This window comes from Sinohyriopsis cumingii, chromosome 1, assembly GCF_028554795.1.
Source record: "Sinohyriopsis cumingii isolate HCF-2022 chromosome 1, ASM2855479v2, whole genome shotgun sequence".
Taxonomy (NCBI): Eukaryota; Metazoa; Mollusca; class Bivalvia; order Unionida; family Unionidae; genus Sinohyriopsis; species Sinohyriopsis cumingii.
In genome coordinates this window covers 29,071,730-29,090,105 of record NC_142961.1, presented here as the reverse complement: position 1 = coordinate 29,090,105, position 18,376 = coordinate 29,071,730, and the positions used below count along the sequence as shown (strand labels likewise).

The 18,376-nt window shown below is 36.3% G+C and overlaps 1 protein-coding gene across 2 annotated transcripts; it reads right to left on the bottom strand.

The window, feature by feature from the left end:
- Positions 1 to 450: 450 nt before the first annotated feature.
- Positions 451 to 14,495, bottom strand: LOC149806605 (uncharacterized). Of its 2 annotated transcripts, XM_089955447.1 has the most exons (5): positions 13,065 to 14,495; positions 6,911 to 7,766; positions 4,525 to 4,689; positions 2,822 to 2,965; positions 451 to 1,657 (listed from the first exon to the last, which is right to left on the bottom strand). In XM_089955447.1, exons 2-5 carry the CDS (start codon positions 7,758 to 7,760, stop codon positions 1,323 to 1,325), a joined length of 1,494 nt encoding a protein of 497 aa, XP_089811573.1. In that variant the 5' UTR covers positions 7,761 to 7,766; positions 13,065 to 14,495; the 3' UTR covers positions 451 to 1,322. The 2 variants fall into 2 exon arrangements, with proteins under 2 accessions (XP_089811573.1, XP_089811581.1); XM_089955455.1 differs by lacking the exon at positions 13,065 to 14,495 and having other exon boundaries at positions 6,911 to 8,179.
- Between the last annotated feature and the right edge of the window lie 3,881 nt (positions 14,496 to 18,376).

The window sequence follows — 18,376 nt, the reverse complement described above, 5'->3', positions numbered from 1 at the left end:
GATATATATTTGTACAACAGTATAGTCCAACTTAAGGCCCTGTCGAATCTGTATAGGATATATATCTGTACAACTGTATAGTCCAACTTAAGGCCCTGTCGAATCTGTATAGGATATATATTTGTACAACAGTATAGTCCAACTTAAGGACCTGTCGAATCTGTATAGGATATATATTTGTACAACAGTATAGTCCAACTTAAGGCCATGTCGAATCTGTATGGTATGTATATTTGTTCAACAGTGTTGTCCAACATAAAGTCCACTGGCGATACATGCACATTAAAATTCTTTAAAGTATATATATATATATATATATATATATATATATATATATATATATATATATATATATATATATATATATATATATATATATATATATATATATATATATATATGTGTGTGTGTGTGTGTGTGTGTGTGTGTGTGTGTGTGTGTGTTGAGTGAGCGCGCTTAATATATACATGCGATGACAGCTATGTAGAGTATGACCTGTAACACCTTCCCATTTGGCAACATGCCCATTAATCAATCCCAATTATCTATTAATAGCACAACTAACTAGCAGATTGTGACATTTATGTCTTACAAATGTATATTTTATATGTAGCTCCATATAACTCATAATACAGACAGACAGACGTGGAATATACCCTTAGAATATAGAGGTAGACATCATACATGAATCAGGTATATGGACATCAAGAAGTTGACCAATTTATAGTTGAAATATAAAGAAAACTATATATGTATTTATTTACATTATTAGATGATAATTCGATCCGATTATGTTGCATCACACAGACACTTGCAACCACATTATTATTATTATTATTATTATTATAACATTGTATATTAGTTCTTCAAGTCACTTTGTGACGTGAAGTATTGATTTGGATAAGAAAACGTCGTATGCAGTTAAAAAATTCTGCAACATTTATTGTTTTATTTAATATTTCCTTCGACGTCAATCTCATGTCCTTATAGTCTCTGGACGAAAATCACATGGCTGATATAAGTAGTCAGTGTCGAAAAGGTAAAAAGGAGCAAGCATATCAATGTAAAATAAAATACGTTAAAACCGTATCATAGCTGCCGATCTGAAATCTTTGGTCGAATGTTTTATTCCAGAAGTAATGGGAAGGACTGAACATGTATCAACAAGATACTGTTATATTTTTAAGTTTTCAACTATTCTGTCATCTGTGATAACATTATTTGTACCAGTTTCCTTCCCCAATTCTTACCCCTCTTTCTCCCTCTTGGTTTCTACTGACATCTGTGATACTGACTAGTATGTCATTACTTTCTAAAACCCTTCAATTTGAATTCGGTGGTATGGAACACGTGGGTTTTTTTAACTTTGGCATACAGAGTTTAAGACGTTCCCAAAATTTTCTGGCTTCCTGCGGAGTGCCCTCTTTGGGCCACTGCAAGGAGGGGACTGAATTCAGGATAGCTTTCAAATCTCGATCAATATGAGGCCTGAGGTTTGAAATATTTTCCATAAAAATCGGAATAACTTTGTGTTTCTCCTGAAGAATTTCCTGTTTAGCGTAGAAGTTTCTGAATTCTCTGAGAATGTAATGTTTAGAGATGATCATGATGGTTCGTCTACTGTTCTGGATCGATGAGAGGTTGTTGTTGATAATGGCTGCAAAAGACAAACTCAGAGATAAAATTATAAAAATGTAATAAATAGTTTCTCCCTATATGTTTGAAATAAAAGATCAAACTGCTCAAGGTGTGAAAAGTCAGTTCAAACAAGTCAGCGTTGTTCGTCTATACATGTATCTGTCACAAAACCTTTCACGTCAGTTATCAATCATACTGCTGTTGAGGGGGGGGGGGTCGTTTCCAAACCAGAATTACTTTCTTGTTCTCATCGTTCTTATTTTTGCAAACTAAGCGCTATTTGTAACTTACTAATTCTGGAACATATATGAACATGTGGCTACAATAAATGCCCCATATCCAGGAAAACCTGTGAGAATGTTGACCGCAAAAATAATATCAACAACTGTAGCTGTGTGAACTTCCATACCGTGTCGGTTGATAATGTCCACATATAATAAAATGAACTACAGAAAGTTAGCAGTTATATATCAGTACAGATAAGACTGCAATCAGGAATGTTGTAAGTACTCATAAATGTAGATTGGAACATGCCTGTCAGAGAGTTAGAGTTGTGGCTTTATTTGTACTCAAAGCGTGTTTTGAAAAGTTAGAAGTCATCTCATTTGCGTAAAATGCGAAATTATGCCCTTCGGGAATATGATTTATTAAAATGGCACATTTAAAATTCTTGGTAGTTAACTTCAAAGTAATATTTGCTGGAAATTAATTATAGTCACGTGCTTAAACAGTAGAATATATCAGAATGAACAATGATAATGATACTATAAATAGAACAGATTGACTACAAGAGAATAAATTTAATGTGGTTATCAACATTGAATGTTACAGTCTAGTGTTCACCTCCTTCCATAACCTCACCATTAAAAAAGATGTACTAATCAAATTCTAACATGACACTTACTCTGGGGGCTAAAATTACACATTTTTGTGTCCGGACACCATTTAGTTTCAATGTTAGGTTAATTATAAAGGATCATTCTTGTTATCTCTTTTCATTCTTTTATGTTATGACGTAAAGGAGTTTGTATTATAGTCAGCATTTCGGTAATTTTTGCTTCCTGTCAAAGGAAATATTTTACTGATAGACAAAAACTGGCAACAACTTCAACACATCTCTTTTATTTATTTATTTATTTATTTATTTGTTTTTATTTTGAGAAAAGCGAAACAATATGCTTACATTTGCTATCTTCTGTGTCATAGTGGTTGATGTTGACCCTGAAAGCCATTTCCCGCTCCAACTGGGGGTACAGTGTTTGACGTACGAATTGCTCGTCCTGCTCGTTCGCGTCGTATGACACAAATGCATCCCACTGCAGTTCATCTGGAAGGAAAAGATGGAATGAGAACAAGGGCACCAGAAATGAGACAGCTGTGAAGTAATGGGTGATAAGTTTATGGAGCCTATAAATTTCACAATGGCATAATAATTATGACTCAGTTATAACTTTAAAACAAACAGTAAGACTCGTTGCCAATTAAATGAATTTAACTGATTACGAATACTCAGAGGACATGGTGAGTCGTTTAATGCTCAAAAAGGCCCACACATTTCCCGAGAATAAGAATAGGTCCTCACTGAACTAGTTAACATTAAAATATGATACATTTTAAGGAACGAAAACAATTATAGACCTAAAGCCACTGCCACATTGATATCCAAAATTTTAAAACTAATTATGAGAAGATGTGAAATAGAGCCCTAAAAAGAAAGTATGGCTTCAGGGACATGCCTCGCTGATACGTGTCTATCCGCCTTCAAGGGAATCATTAATCACCATGACAACGATAGTCCAGTTTACGTACGTTTCTTGTATGTTAGAAGGCTTTTGACAGAATAAATAAATGACCTCTGCTCAGAAATGTGATGAAGAAAAACATCCCATTGTGTGGTGCTAGTTCGCTTTTAATATTTAGTACGTTAAAACGGTTTTGTGAAAAGTGGGGTCAGGCAACTTCTGCCTTTCCGTGTGACTATTGGTATAATGCAAGGTGTTTTATCCTCATTTATCCGTAACGTATATTTGATTTGAATAGGTCTTATATTGGATGCAACATACGCAGTCTACTTACGAATAACATCAGTTTTTTTCTGATGTTATGACTGAACGTAGCCCAAATATTGGCGAATTACTAAAATTATTAAGAATTTTTGAGCTTTTGACATTAGCAAATGATATCGAGTACAACACAAAAGAACTGTTTCAAGACACAAAATCTGAAAAAGGGGTTTATACTTGAGGTTAGTTTTTGCGGAAAGGGCTGCTCTTTACCCACGAGCATATGTACCTACGGCATGTCTTTCATTGCGGTTTGTTGGATCATACTGATAAATATCGTTCTTCTTGTCAGCGAGTAAATATGGGGTTACTTTTTTTAGGTCTGTTAAAACATGCTTTACAAATGTAATAACATTGTTTTACAAATCCAATTTTATAAATTTTACCTTGTTTTCCTTTCCAGACAATGTTGCACGTACTACAATGACGCAGTTAAATGTCCGTTACAGATATGTATTTAGATTTTGAATGAGCTATTGATTGATAGACGCCATAGTGCGTCGAAATGTTTGCGAATTAAAATCCCAATAGCCTTTGCGTTTTACTTACAAAGGGAGTGTATTAGTTTGGAAATAAAATTGATAGTAGCAATAACAAAGTCTCGAAAGAAATGTTTCACCTTTTGCACGCTGTCCTAATACATTAACAATTGATCCTTGAAAAAAATCGGTGTATCAGTACTGGATTACAAACCCGTACACTCCAAATTTTAAAGGGAAATCCAAAACGCGAAAATGATATTTCCAGCTAAAGTATAAACTATTCCGCCTTTAACGGAAAAATGTTGAAGTGTAGCTAGCTTGAGAGTGGAATAAAAACCTACCATCATCTTCATACGGCTGGAAGCAGTATACACTCTTCATAATCGGAATGACGCGCTGTTTCCACATCAGGTACGGAATGATCACTGCAAGCATCACAAGGATCAGCAACAGCACCGCGCAAACTCCAATCAACCACAGGTGCCACTTCGCCTTTTGTTCCCTCTCTTTTTGGAATTTAAAACAAAAATAAAGTTTATGGCGATTGGTTTACACAAAGGTAGAAACAAAAGATAAAAGATTTCTCTGTGAAAATAATAATTTCTCAGATGTAATAACTGAGAAGAAAAACGACGAAATCAACTAAGGTTTAGCTCAACTAAGTTAAACTAAATATGCTCCTGCCGCATATTTGCCACTACATGATTCCCCCCCCCCCCCCCCAGGCCACATAACTTTCAATAGACATTATCCTTTTTTGATGTGTTCAATCTATGCTTTCCATCCTTGCAATTAAAACAAAACTCCAAATAAAACAAACGAAGCAACAAATCTCATCCGTACGCGAAAGCAAATAGCTTACTATCGTTGCACAATGGGATTGTCTGACTTTTAGCTATCAAATAAATCTCGTATTAGGTTCGGTCGAGGTAAATTTTGTGTCTCAGATAACTGCCAAATTTAAAATTCGTTTTTTGTTTTGTTATTTCTCTAATGAAACCGAATGTGTATTGTTTTCACTGACATTTAGTCCAGAAATCCACGGAATGACACACGTGAATGTCTTTACTTTATTCCATTCCGCCTTCTATGTCTAACGCGACTGCTTTGTTCTTTTAATTGCAGCAATGCAGATATCGATAAAGAACTCCAGCATTCATTTCAGTTTTGTCTCGAAGCATTATTACAAACTTAACGGACAGAAAGTAATGTGATGGTTAATCTCTTCCACGCCTAAAAGCCTCTTCTTTCGTGAACTCCAGCAGATAATAGATTGGTGAGTAACGCTGACTTTCGTTGTCCCAGTTAGGATTTAGGATTTAAGAGCGTAATGTTATTTAACTGCCTTGATCTTGTCACGCAACACTTAATTTTATATAACTCGAATGCTTGTTTCTCATGAAACTAGTTGTTCTTAAGAAAGATTAATGCCTATTTCAAATACTACTTCTTATAGGTGTTGCTTTTTCTTGGCCGTGCCAGCTTTTGAATTTTTTAGTACATGCGAGAGCTTCCGGAATGGAAAAGCCACCGCAACCAGCTACAGCATTACAACTGCTCTCATTAAATATATACAACACCTAGCACCGTACTTCAAGGGAACTGGACCTTAAGCTAAAATCCTACCCGTGATAATCTAAGATTGTGGTTGATGAAAGAGACTTATAACGATTCCCACATTCTTAACCTCAGATTAAGATGTATGTATGTATGTGCATATATATATATATATATATATATATATATATATATATATATATATATATATATATATATATATATATATATATATATATATATATAATGGCAAAGGTTTACTCAAGCGTGAAGTGTAAGTTTCAACTTAAAAATGGAAAGTTCAAAGTAAAGTAATTTTTGGAGCCGAAATAAGTAACGATGTTGTCGTGTATACTTTTTTATATATAAACCACACATACAACTACTAGGCGCATGTGCCTCAGAGAAACGTGGCCATGGGAGGAATCAAGCCGTGTATTTCTTTTCTTCAAAAATTAAGGGCCTACATCCTCTAATCCAGATATTCTATTTGATCCAAATATTTAGTTTTGTCATTGATGATAAATATACATTTAAAATAAAACGATTTAAAATTGGATCGGACGATTTCAGCACAGTTTATCAAGGAGAGTAGTGTATGCCAAGTCTTGCTTTCACAAGTTTTAAATGAAATACATTGTACACTGTGAGTCGATATGATGTCAATACGAACAGTAAAAATAAAATAGAAATTAAAAATATTAACTGACGCGCTCTGAAATCTAAACAAGCTCAACATTTTCATGTAGAGAAAAGTTGATGAGTGTTTTAATAATACAACTAGCAGCTACAATTAAACCCGGATTAAAGATAAAATAAAAAATGAACTCGAAAGATGGCGGTATATCTAGCAGTCATCAGAAACTCCATCCATCCATCCATATGAATGAATTTAGCATGAACAAACCAATACATACATACATACATACATACATACATACATACATACAAAGTATTATACTTAAGGCATATCAACTTTATACTTATTTGGCGGGGGAAATATGTCCTATATCATATAGCTTTACTTTACGACTTATACTGTGATGGTTTTTCTTATCCCTTCCCTTGGGTATTTAGCAAAGATAACGGTTGATTAAGGAGACCGACAAGGTTCGCATATTAATTTTACCTGGAACGTACTTTTACCAAGTTAAGCAACGGAGTACTTACCCAGTGTTTGAGGATCCTGACAGAGTTTCCCAATATATGGTTTCTCACACAAACAAAAAGACTTATCATTGGCTGGGTCAATAGAACAGTTTCCATGGAGACCACAATCCAAACAACATGATTTATCACAAAGCGTTCCAGAGGCTCCGGGTTCGCATTTGCATGCTACAATGTTTGTTCCATTTCCCTCCTGGCATTTTCCATATAAACACGTAATTCCATTGCTGCACTTTCTCTCAGACAACGGTCGTATGGTGTACTTTTCCAGGCATCTGTCAGACCGATTTGTGATGGACGAAATACCTTCCGATTCTGGCATATTTTCACACACTTCCTGAAGATCCTCAAGAATTCGGCAGTTTTGGTTCTCTGGACATTTCAAGGTGCACTGGGCTTCATTATCACATAAATATCCAGCCCAACCAGGATCACAAGAACATTTACTAGCGGAACCGTCATTGAGAAATATGCACTTGCCATGCTGGCATGGCAGAAAACATTTTTTAGAACTTGTGTCGTCCACTTCCGATTCAGATGTTCGTTTGTGACCTACGCTGGACGTATCGTCGAGACTAGTATCTGTCGTATTTTCAGCGTCGTCCGTTTTGCACATTTCGTGTGTGATTGTATCGGTGCATACGCATGAGTGGACACATGTGTCTTTGTTTAAGCTGCAAACTCGGCCTTCGCCGCAAAAGTTAGTGATTTTGCACGGGTTAAATGTGCAGGCCGTGCCCGGAGGTTTTGACATATTGCGCAGCCACCCTGTTGACGCTTGCACTTGGATTATCATCGAAATAAGCACCGTCAATAAACAGATTGGACACAGATTCATCTCAGTCATGTCCATATTTGTCTGAAGATAGATAAAGCACCACAGGGTATTAATAAAACGAAGGCTTAAGGAAAATAAGGTTGGCAAAACAGGGACAAATGCATTTATAAGAAGCTTTGACTTTTCTATTCTACTTTTTGGGGGACCGAACTCGCCCGCTTTTCAAAACTGCCATTCTCTGTCGTGTACGGGACGATCTTTAAAGTACTGCTTTAATGTCTTTCGTGTGTGGCCTTTTAAACCATAGCATATATTGTATATTATTAATTAAATGCACTTTTAAAACTATCAATATTTCACTGTGTACCGTCAACTGACAAATTTCGCTTTTTCTGACACGTTTCCCATGAACACGTTTAAAGTTCATTCATAAGATTTTTCGTAAAACATTTCATATCGTTGTCAGTTGTGCGAAAATATAAATATTAATGCAATAAAACCAGGAAGCGTGTGCCATGTTTCCCATGAACACGTTTAAAGTTCATTCATAAGATTTTTCGTAAAACATTTCATATCGTTGTCAGTTGTGCGAAAATATAAATATTAATGCAATAAAACCAGGAAGCGTGTGCCATGTAACCAAGTCAAATTCTTTGCAAGCAAGCCAAATTGTGTAGAGAGAGAAAATACCTAACTAAAGAAGAAATATTTAAAAAATATTAACATAATATTAACATATCAAAGACGTGAATGTTGTGATCTCCCATTCACCCCCAGCTGTATTAAATATTATTTGATTTACAATATCGCATGACACTATTTTGATAATAAATTAGATAGGCAAGCCAGGCTGTAATGATGCTGTCTGAACATATTACATCACTGACGATTACTTTGTACTGATGTACCATATGACCAGAAAAACTCCACATAACATTTTTATTCAAAATTTCACGACTCGTAAATCGCGGAAGACGATCAAAACTTTAAATAATGAAGTCATATCATCCATATCGAAGAAGAATCCGTGAGTATTTGACATCCATATCGAAGAACAATCATTGATATGAACTCGGCCAACCTAAAATATATTGAACTTTGACCTCTTCGACCATTGTTTTTGATTTAGTTCGATTAATTTAGATATGTAGGTAGGTCGAATGGCAAATTTTCTGCACTGATTTCAAGATTATACTCATGTGTATTTTACGTTTGACTGAATTATTCGATGTTTGCTATTGTTTACAATATTAAAACTTATTGTAAAGAAACTGAATTTAAAATCTTAGAGATAGAACACCCATTTAATCGTCCGACATGTGATGATGTCGTTGCAGAAACACGACCAAACAACCCTTGTGACCCTCGACCTCTGAACCTTCAACCAACTAATTTCTATGTGAAACTAATATGTTCCAAATCGGAACAATGCATGGAAACAGACGATATCGCCCATCTGTACAACAAATTTACCTTAATAATAAAGTTCACACTGTGACCTTAATCATTGACCCTTGGATCAGTTATCCCCAGGGATGCTCAATGTTCACTGGTGAATCTGGTGCAAGGTCTAATGCCAAGCCATACACATATATTTTTAATTAAATTTTCTTTCTGTGATCTGAACGTTTGACCTTATTACCTCCAAATCATTCGCGATATATAATATTCCATTGTAAACAGGCCCGGCCCTGGGGAACGAGGCAATCACCTTGGACCCCGCACTTTCAGGCAATGCAACTTTTTTGCTTTGGGCCCCTTAATCATCGCTTGCTGCCCAGGGCCCCACATGCTGCCTTGGACCCTGTTCATCCTAGGGCCAGGCCTGACTGCAAACATCTTCACGATATATGTTCGCACTTCATCAATGGGAATCGTCACCGGTACTGCTAGACCTAAAAACTTTAACCATTGACCACCCACCTAAAACTGAAACAATTGTGACTTGGTCCTTTGGTATTTGCCTTTAAACTACATGTATGTACTTTTCTTCCAGTCCATATGTGGACAAAGTCTAACGATGACGCACTGATGTACAAACTGTGTACGCCCAACATGTATTGTGACTGAACAGCGTTAGAAAGTCATCGCAGTGCAGTATTTGTTACCCGCCCTGATGAATAAAAAGAATAGTAGACTATGTATAACTTTTTAGTAGTAACTAAGTGCAAAGTGGCGACAGTGGTCTATCACTACTTCTAACATCAATGGAATGGACTCTTGTAACACTGAGGGACACGAAACGAATATTGTCTACATGACGGTTCCCAGTGATGACCCTGTACTAAGCTAACTACATACGTATAATCTAAGACATTGTCAGAAAATGTATTCCAATAAATTCTGACGGATGGTATGGTCTGTTGTTCAGAGGGCTTAAAATCCTTACCCATTTTCCGCTGAAAGTATGTATATTTGCGACCTAAATAAATACTTTAAAAAAAAAAATTAAGATAAGAAAAATATATTCCACTTCATCTTTCAAAACGTTCCTGTTTTTAGATGCAACTCGTTTGTTCTTAAGGGGATGTAAAATGTATGGTTCGTTCTAACAAAATAAACATAGCATCGCATACCGTATACTTGCTTATATGTCAAGTTCAACAGAAACAACATAGACCCTGATCTGCCTTGGTATAATGCGCCGGAAGTTCAGGGTCTGTGTTGTTTGTTCTACGTATTACAGCTTACAAAATTCAGACACCCAGATCTTCAGCACATTATGCAACTGCACATCCTAGTCTGTGCTGTTTGAAGTTGGGTTTGACTCGTACGCGATTTTAGAAGGCAAAGCAATTCAGGGCAACCAACCGGCATCTAGTAAAACGCTATCTGTACAACATTTTGTTCCAGCTATATACTGCCTCATACTTTTTTTTTTTTTTTTTCGCTTCTGAATGTTGAATCACTTAGCAACATATTTATCCCTTATGTGTAAATAATAGGTTGTTTTGAGTGAAAATATTCTTCAATGGCATGATATCACTAACGTAAATATTTAAGTCTCATAAAGTCATAGTAATTTATATTACAATCTGAATATACCTCCTCGTCTGTTTCTACCTCCTACCGATTTCAATAACGGAAATCTTTAATGTCATAAAAAGTGCACATAACTTAGTCAATATAATCACTGATTAATAATTTCTAACTGACTGTGACCAGAGCGGCCCTAACACTAGCATCGCTGCGCTTTTCTTGCTTAACGGACTTTCCATACTAACATGGCGCCATATTGCGTACACTATGGGCGAGTCTCTTTTCCTCCGACACAATTTTTGACGCAGTTCATCTTATTCAGTAACTGGCGGATAATTCCGTAAACTACCACAACGTTGAGAGGTTAGAGTTGTATTTCTTTGCAACATGAACACAGAAATTACGCCGCTTGTTAAATCCACGGGAAAAGCAAATTTGTAGTCGTTATTCTTTTCCTTTGCTTGATTCGATATTGTAAATATGGGAAGCAGACGACATGGTATTTTCCTTCTAAGTGCATACATATGAAGTCATGCATAGACCCCTCCGCTGAAAATGGACTTGTCCAGGAACTGGAAATGACTGGCGAGAATGGTCGTTTTGTACACTGCCAACTTCCGTTTGAAGTGAAACGCACAGAAGATAAGGTGTTAGGGCCACTCTGGGCATAATCAGGTTTGAAATTATAAATCATTAAAGTAACCGATTAAGTTCTGTGCATGTTTGATCTCGTTTGTGCTTTTCGTTGTTTAATTCGGAAGGGGGGTACTAACAAAATAGAAGGTATATTCAGACTATAACTGGGACTCCTATATATTTTGACACTGAAGCTCTTTTCATGATAAGTACGCAAACTGGATATCACATATAGTGCACGAAAGAGGTACGTGAGATCCATTAATGATTTCTCAGTAAGTATGGATACACCAACAATCGCATCTTTTCACTGTACTTGTCAAGATTTACATGTGCAGACGCGAGTGACGCGCACGCAATACACATGCTCTTCTGTCCGGTCTCTAAGGCTAATTCCATGCATATACTACGTCTGAAAAAGAGTACACGGAATTTAAAAATCAAACACAAGCAGGACATGTTGTAATATCTTAAAAGGCAGGTATGGAATCTAAATTTCAAGATGCACTCAATTACAGCGTCAAAGCAATCCACAATTCAAAAGAAAGGTATTTTAGAACTGAAAAGAAAGAAAGAAAGAAAGAAAGAAAGAAAAAAAGAAAAAAAGAAAGAAAGAGAATCGTCAATCATACTCTGAACATCCGAAATGAACTTGACTTTGTAAATAAACCTACCTTTAAAAAAAAGCCATTCACTTCCCGTGGGATTTAGGTCTCTAAAATAAGATATCGTTATAAAAATCTAAGATATTATATTATCCCATGCGTATTTGTGCTGCAGAATGGCTTTCAATGATTTGGTTTAGTTCTTACTGTTTGGGCATGCTACAATTTCAGGTATACAGCAAACCATTTTCTTCATCGCACATCGTGAACATAAAAAGTAAAGTCTGCCTGAAAAGTAAACCTCCCCGATAATAAGTCGATTAGGAATAAATATATATGAAAATAAGCCGCAGCATTTATTTCGAAGTTTAGATGCATCGTTAAACGATATGCAAGCAGGGATGTCTGCACTAAATTCTAAATGAATTGGTAAATTAGGAATTTTGACGTAAGCAGCTTGCTATCATTAATATTAATGGTAGTTTCTCCAATACCCCTTTTGGCTGGAGTCGTGGTTGCTCATTGTTTAACGTGAGAGATTCGTGTGCCAAATGTAGCATGTTCGAAACCTATTCAGACCAGACCGAGTTGGCTGCTTTTATAAGACTCTTGGCAAGGTTCTTAAATCTGTTTGCCTTGGCTCTATACAATGTTTCAAGTGCTGAAGTGCTGCTTAAAAACAAACAACAAAACAAATCACCTTTGGTGGAGATATGTCCCTTTTTAGTATAGGCACTCGTCTAGTCAGGTGTGTGATGATATCATGCACCAATTACACTGTTAATGGCGGAATTGTAGTCAAAATGTGCCAAAATACAGTTTTGGTCAAATAACCCATGTTTCAAAATAACTACATAAATTATAATTTCTACCAAAAGTCCATAATATTGTTTGATATGTTTTGGGTAATCATTGGGAGAGGTTATCTTTTAAGTTATTGTATCTGGCCTGAAACAATTAAAGGCTGAATTAAAGAAATAGGTTGTACACATCAAAACATGGTTCAACAAATCCCAACAAATGCAATGTCTGTCAAAAGAAGAAAAAAACAAAAAAAGAACAACTAAATTTTGTATTCTGCCCCCAAAAAGTGCAAGTGCTTTAGTTTAACTTGTTAGTATTTGAACGACAGTTCAGAAAAAAAGACTCGTCTACTTACCCTCACCGGTGTAGGATGATACAAACTTTCAAAAAAATCTTGTATTACAACAATCCCGCAAGTGATCGATCAAAACATGATTGAGACGCTTGGACGATATATCATTGAATGACAGGTGACATTAGAACTGACTCGAGTTTGGTTGACGTTCAACACGTGGTGTCAATGTACCCTGTCCCAATTCCGTACAGATCAGGAAAAGGACAAAGGTCTTTAAAATCACATACACAGTCGTCAATAAGGTCAACACATAACTGTATAGATGATGCTAAAATAAGCACCCAGAGCATGAACAGATGGTTTGCTTCCAAGCACGCAAGAATAATTCACCCCAAGTTGGACAATATTTACAATCACCATCTTTTAGAAATAATACAATTCCAGGCATTATTTTATATCTATGTGCATTACAAACAAATATAGAATTCATGCACAAATAACGCTGGTAATGGAATGTAATTAGTCAAAACTCCACACAGTGAATGTACATCCATTCCAGGGTTAAGATCACCTAATGGCACAGTAAATGTCAACAGTGTTTTTTTTTTGTAGGTGACGTAACAGTGCGTGAGTGGTAACTTACAAAAATGTTTCGCTTGCATGCTGATAGATACATCACTGTCTCCATCGAAATAACATAATGTCCCTATGGGCAAAACCTTATTTCACCCAGATTGTGCCAAAGAAACTACTTACTGACAGTCCTTATATCGCATCCAAACACGAGTTACATGACAAATATTGACCCTATTTCGAGTTCCAGACCTTCACTCTTTCCTATACCTCAAGAAGTACTATCATGGGGGTGGGGGTATGGTGTTTTTGGTCATCAGCAGCTGACAATGGATCTTCGGCGTTTTACAATAGCTAACATCGCCAATGCACGACGATTATACATGCGACTTCTTTCGCTCACTGTAACATTTTTTTGGGGGCATTTTCAGATTTTGCAATGAAAATGCGATGTTTCCTGATTTTTCTAAACAAGTAAAGAATCGACAGAAATGCTAATTTTTCTTGCAAATACACTTCAGTGCCGATGGTGTAGGCATATTGGAGAGGTTTTCTCTTTTCTTTCTTTTTCCGAGGAAATAAACTACAGCTCTTCCACAAATTAATGTATCAGATACAATAAAAACATAGTTACTAAACACAGCCAAGTTGATGCCTTATTAATTCTCATCCAGAACATGTACAGGAGACTTGGTCACCTACGAAAATGTGTGGATCCATCGCAGTACAATATAATACTTTCTGGATAGTCTGAATTATATTTTTCATTAACACGGCCTTATATGTAATAAAATCCAGCATATCAAAGTTATATGTTTTTGTTACATATGCGTGGACACGGCCACTTCTTGAGTAGAACTATCCTTTTGACAACGCAGATCTTAATATATTTATGGAGGATGTAAACGTCACTTCTATAGCTTGTACTATCTTAACAGTAAATATTATCACCTTCACAAACAGTATACTTGCATTAATTGTCCGCAGGCGATACGGAATATAACCATGTTGAACTTTGGTCCCTCGTGATGGTAGAAATGGGCACAAACTAATTAATTCCCCTATACTGTGATGTTAATATTTAGCCATATTACTATATGTATGTGGTAGGGTCGGAAAATCATGATTGCGTATAATAATGGTCTATCCAAAGGGAAATTTTCAAACTCATGAAAAATGACCTTAATATTTTTCCCGTAATTTTTTTCAGCCAATCAGCAACCTTCATTCGTTTAAATACGGTAGTTAAGATACCACACACAGGCTGTTTTCCGTAGTTCATTTAACAATTAAAGTCAACTTTTACTTTCATAATAATAGCTTATTGTCGACAGCAGTTTTCCCATAAACCTCATGCAAAAATATGTGTCTCGTACAGCATACCTGTCGCTGGTAAGTGAGACATCACGACTCCACCCAAAGGTGTATTGAAGAGTATCAATACTACCATTATTAGTCATGACAGGACGCTGCTTGATCTTATCAAGATATTTATTTCAATTTGGGAGCCTGTTTAAATGGAAAAAATGCTAATATTTTCCCAAAACGAATACAAGTTTCCCTTTGAAACCTCTTAATCATGCCGGGGTTTCCGGCACTACCAATCCCCAGGCTAAATGAAACGTACACACACACACACATAAACTTACAGTCACTTGTCATTTTAAATTTGACCATCGTTTTATTCTTGCACACGTTTATTGGGCATTATGTACAATCTGAGTAATCAGACACAGAGACTTTTGCTTTGGTGCCCGTTCGAGGAAACTCAAGGCCCTTTTTAAATTTTTTTAAATTTTGGAGAAGAAAAAAAAACATCACTCGATCTAATCCGGCCCTATTAGTATATCCTACAAGAAGTATTTTGACTCATGCGTTGATAGAGCATATCATAAGCCAGATGAATTTCAACGCACATTGCAACACGATCCTGACAACAACAGCTAATCAGGGATTATTATATAGGTCCCAGGTCGATATAAAATATTCAAACGTTAGCACTTCACAAAATCATTGCTCACCGTTGTTGAATATGCTTACGTAAATGTGTGGCGTTTGCCTTTCTTATTTAGGTGGCACTCTACGGTTTCGTATTTTACATAGGGGTAGATTTTTAAACGAAAAGAATTTCCTCGCTGGTTTTACCGGCTATTTTAAAAATAGATATTGTATATATTATGTTTTATCAAAAGAACTTTTATCTCACTTTATTTTTGTGTATGATTGATGGGTGTAATTGGGGTTATAGAGTACACAGCTTGACCTAAGATTAGATGTGCATGTATCATGTGACTGGCCAATTTCGCTCCGTGGTAAATTATATTACAAAAAATGAAGGGAAAAAAAGGGCCGATAAAAACATTGTTACACTTTTATTTTGCAATTCATTCGATGGACTTCAGAATCTTGTATTGTCTAGTTTGGCGAAATTCGTTTTCCCTGTTTCATAACAGCTAAAGTTAGTGTACTTTAGACTAATTCAGGCTGATTTTTCAAGTATATGGGAGCAACAATCTTTGTTAGCTGCGTGCTCAGATTTTGTACAATTTTCATAAGTACCATATGAAAAGAAATTTCAGCCACAGTCCATGAAAGTGATATAGAGGTTTGCCAACATTCTCCCTACGGTGCGTGTTGCAAATGCGAACATTACGTTACATCTGTCACTCTCTCAGACGTTCGTAATATCTGTAGAGTGCGTCTTACAGACCAATGTATTGCAAATGTTTGTCTGAAAGGCGTCAGTGTGTTGTGATTGCCCCTGAAAAGGGAAGTAAATCTTGCAACACGCTCCTTCACAAACGTAAGGTCTCACTGGATAGTTTCGTATTTTGACACCTAATTTTTAAGGTAGAAGGCATGAAGCTAATTATCATAAGTCTAGCATTTATAAATTCACACAGAAGCTAAATTTATGTGATTTAGATTTACTTTGAGTTAGGCTTGAAAATGGGTTGGCTTCTTTGGTGACAGCCTGTCACAGTTAGACTAGCATTGGAGATCAAATGCGTAACTTGGGCTGCAAATCAACAGCCTACATGGCTTACGTATTTACGTATGTCTTATATAGAGGTAAATATCTAAAAATCGAGATGGTTGATCGGTGATGAAAAGTATGCTAATTTGTTATTGTACTAGTGAACTTTATTCATGAATAAGGCACATACTGATTCTTTTAGCTGCCTTGTCACAGGAAAATATTCAAAATAGCAAATAGCTCTTTGCTGTCAAATATGAATGTAAAAAAGAGGGGTTGGTGGCAGCGTTTGGTCAGTATCTGTTGCTCTAAGATACAGACTATTCACTCAAATACAATAAACCGTAACGTTAATATTTGACCAAAATTGCTAAACTCTTGGTGATAAGATCGGCAAATCACGATGACATCTAATGAATGATCTGTCCAAGAGTAAACTTTTAAAACGATAGAAATGATATGCGGTGCACCTCGTTTATCACAAAAAATTTCCATGTACGTTGAACTAAAAAATTTTTATTTCGGTGAGATCTCCCCGTTTACATCCAACAGTATTAGTGCGGTCACTTAAATGAAGAAAAAAAAGCCCACCAATGCGTAAAATATATATATATTTTTACGAGTCTATGCTCTTAAAATAAATAAATGAAAAGAGTGAAGACAACAAGCTTTGTAAAATTTAACAAATAATTTATTTCCCTAGACTACAAAGTAAAAAAATAAGAAACAAATAACTTACGGTATTGTGAATTAAATCAAAATTGTAACCCATGATTTAAAACTCGAGTCCTATCGATGAAAAGGTCTAAGTGAATCACAGTTCAAATCCCGATGAAAATCCAAGATGGAAGGCGATGACGTATGGAATGGTCATCGTCGTACTGATGTATCAACAGTCTCTTGTTGAATCAAAGAAAATATTCCAGTTTTCGAATTCTGAATAAATTCAGGCAAGTGTCTTTGTCAAAGAATTAATTTAGAACACTTTAGTATTTCCAGTGAAAAAATTCACTTGAAATTCAAAATTTGAAGAAAATAATTTTTCAACCCCGAACTGGACACAGCATAAAACAACTTGACTTCTCAAGTTATCGGCACGACCGATATAATTCTTATCAAGACATTAGTTAAAAGACTAACTAAAATGCAAAATAGATGCCCGGATGGGGGTCAAGAGTTCATCTTTCTGGGGAAAAATAGAAGTTTGTTTACGAATTAACACGTGCCTCGCGTCACGTAGTCCAGGTATGACCTTGACGCAACTAAATGATTCGTACTCTGAGAAAGAATAATTAAAATAAATTGTTTACCAAAACCGTCACTGATTTAACGGTCAGCAACTAAATATGGGCAATGGGCAAGTCATCCAGACTTGCACGGGAAGGTAGACGCTCCCGCCCTCCAAGAGTCTTTCAGCTATGGATAAATTGTTGGATGTTAACACGGCATCACTGGGCGGAAGAACCTCCGACACGACGTCAGCGGCCAAGAGGAAAGGCTCCCAAACAACTCAACGGCTACGTGTTCGTGACCAAGGAGAGCCACCAAGTTTGAAGCAATCGGCTGTGGTCAGGTCTGGTGAGGGTTGGACTCCACCAGGCGGCAGCTGCCCTAGACACACCACACGAAAAATGACAACCATTACATCCAACACCAGCTGCGCCGTCGCTCGGTTCAACATGTGCCGCACCTCCCGTCGTGCACCAGGGCAGAGGTGGAAAGTATACTACCGGTACTCATAGCAGCAAGATTCGTGTCAGGAAGAACATCATCATTGGCACCTGGAATGTAAGAACACTGAGGTCAGCAGGAAAGCTTGAGG

Coding starts and splice junctions, on each gene's coding strand:
- LOC149806605 (XM_089955447.1), bottom strand. CDS start 7,760: ATGGACATGACTGAGATGAATCTGTGTCCAATCTGTTTATTGACGGTG. Junction 2,966..4,524: donor CCAGCCGTATGAAGATGATG/GTAGGTTTTTAT, acceptor TTTTCCTTCCAG/ATGAACTGCAGTGGGATGCA. Junction 1,658..2,821: donor TGACACAGAAGATAGCAAAT/GTAAGCATATTG, acceptor TGTCTTTTGCAG/CCATTATCAACAACAACCTC.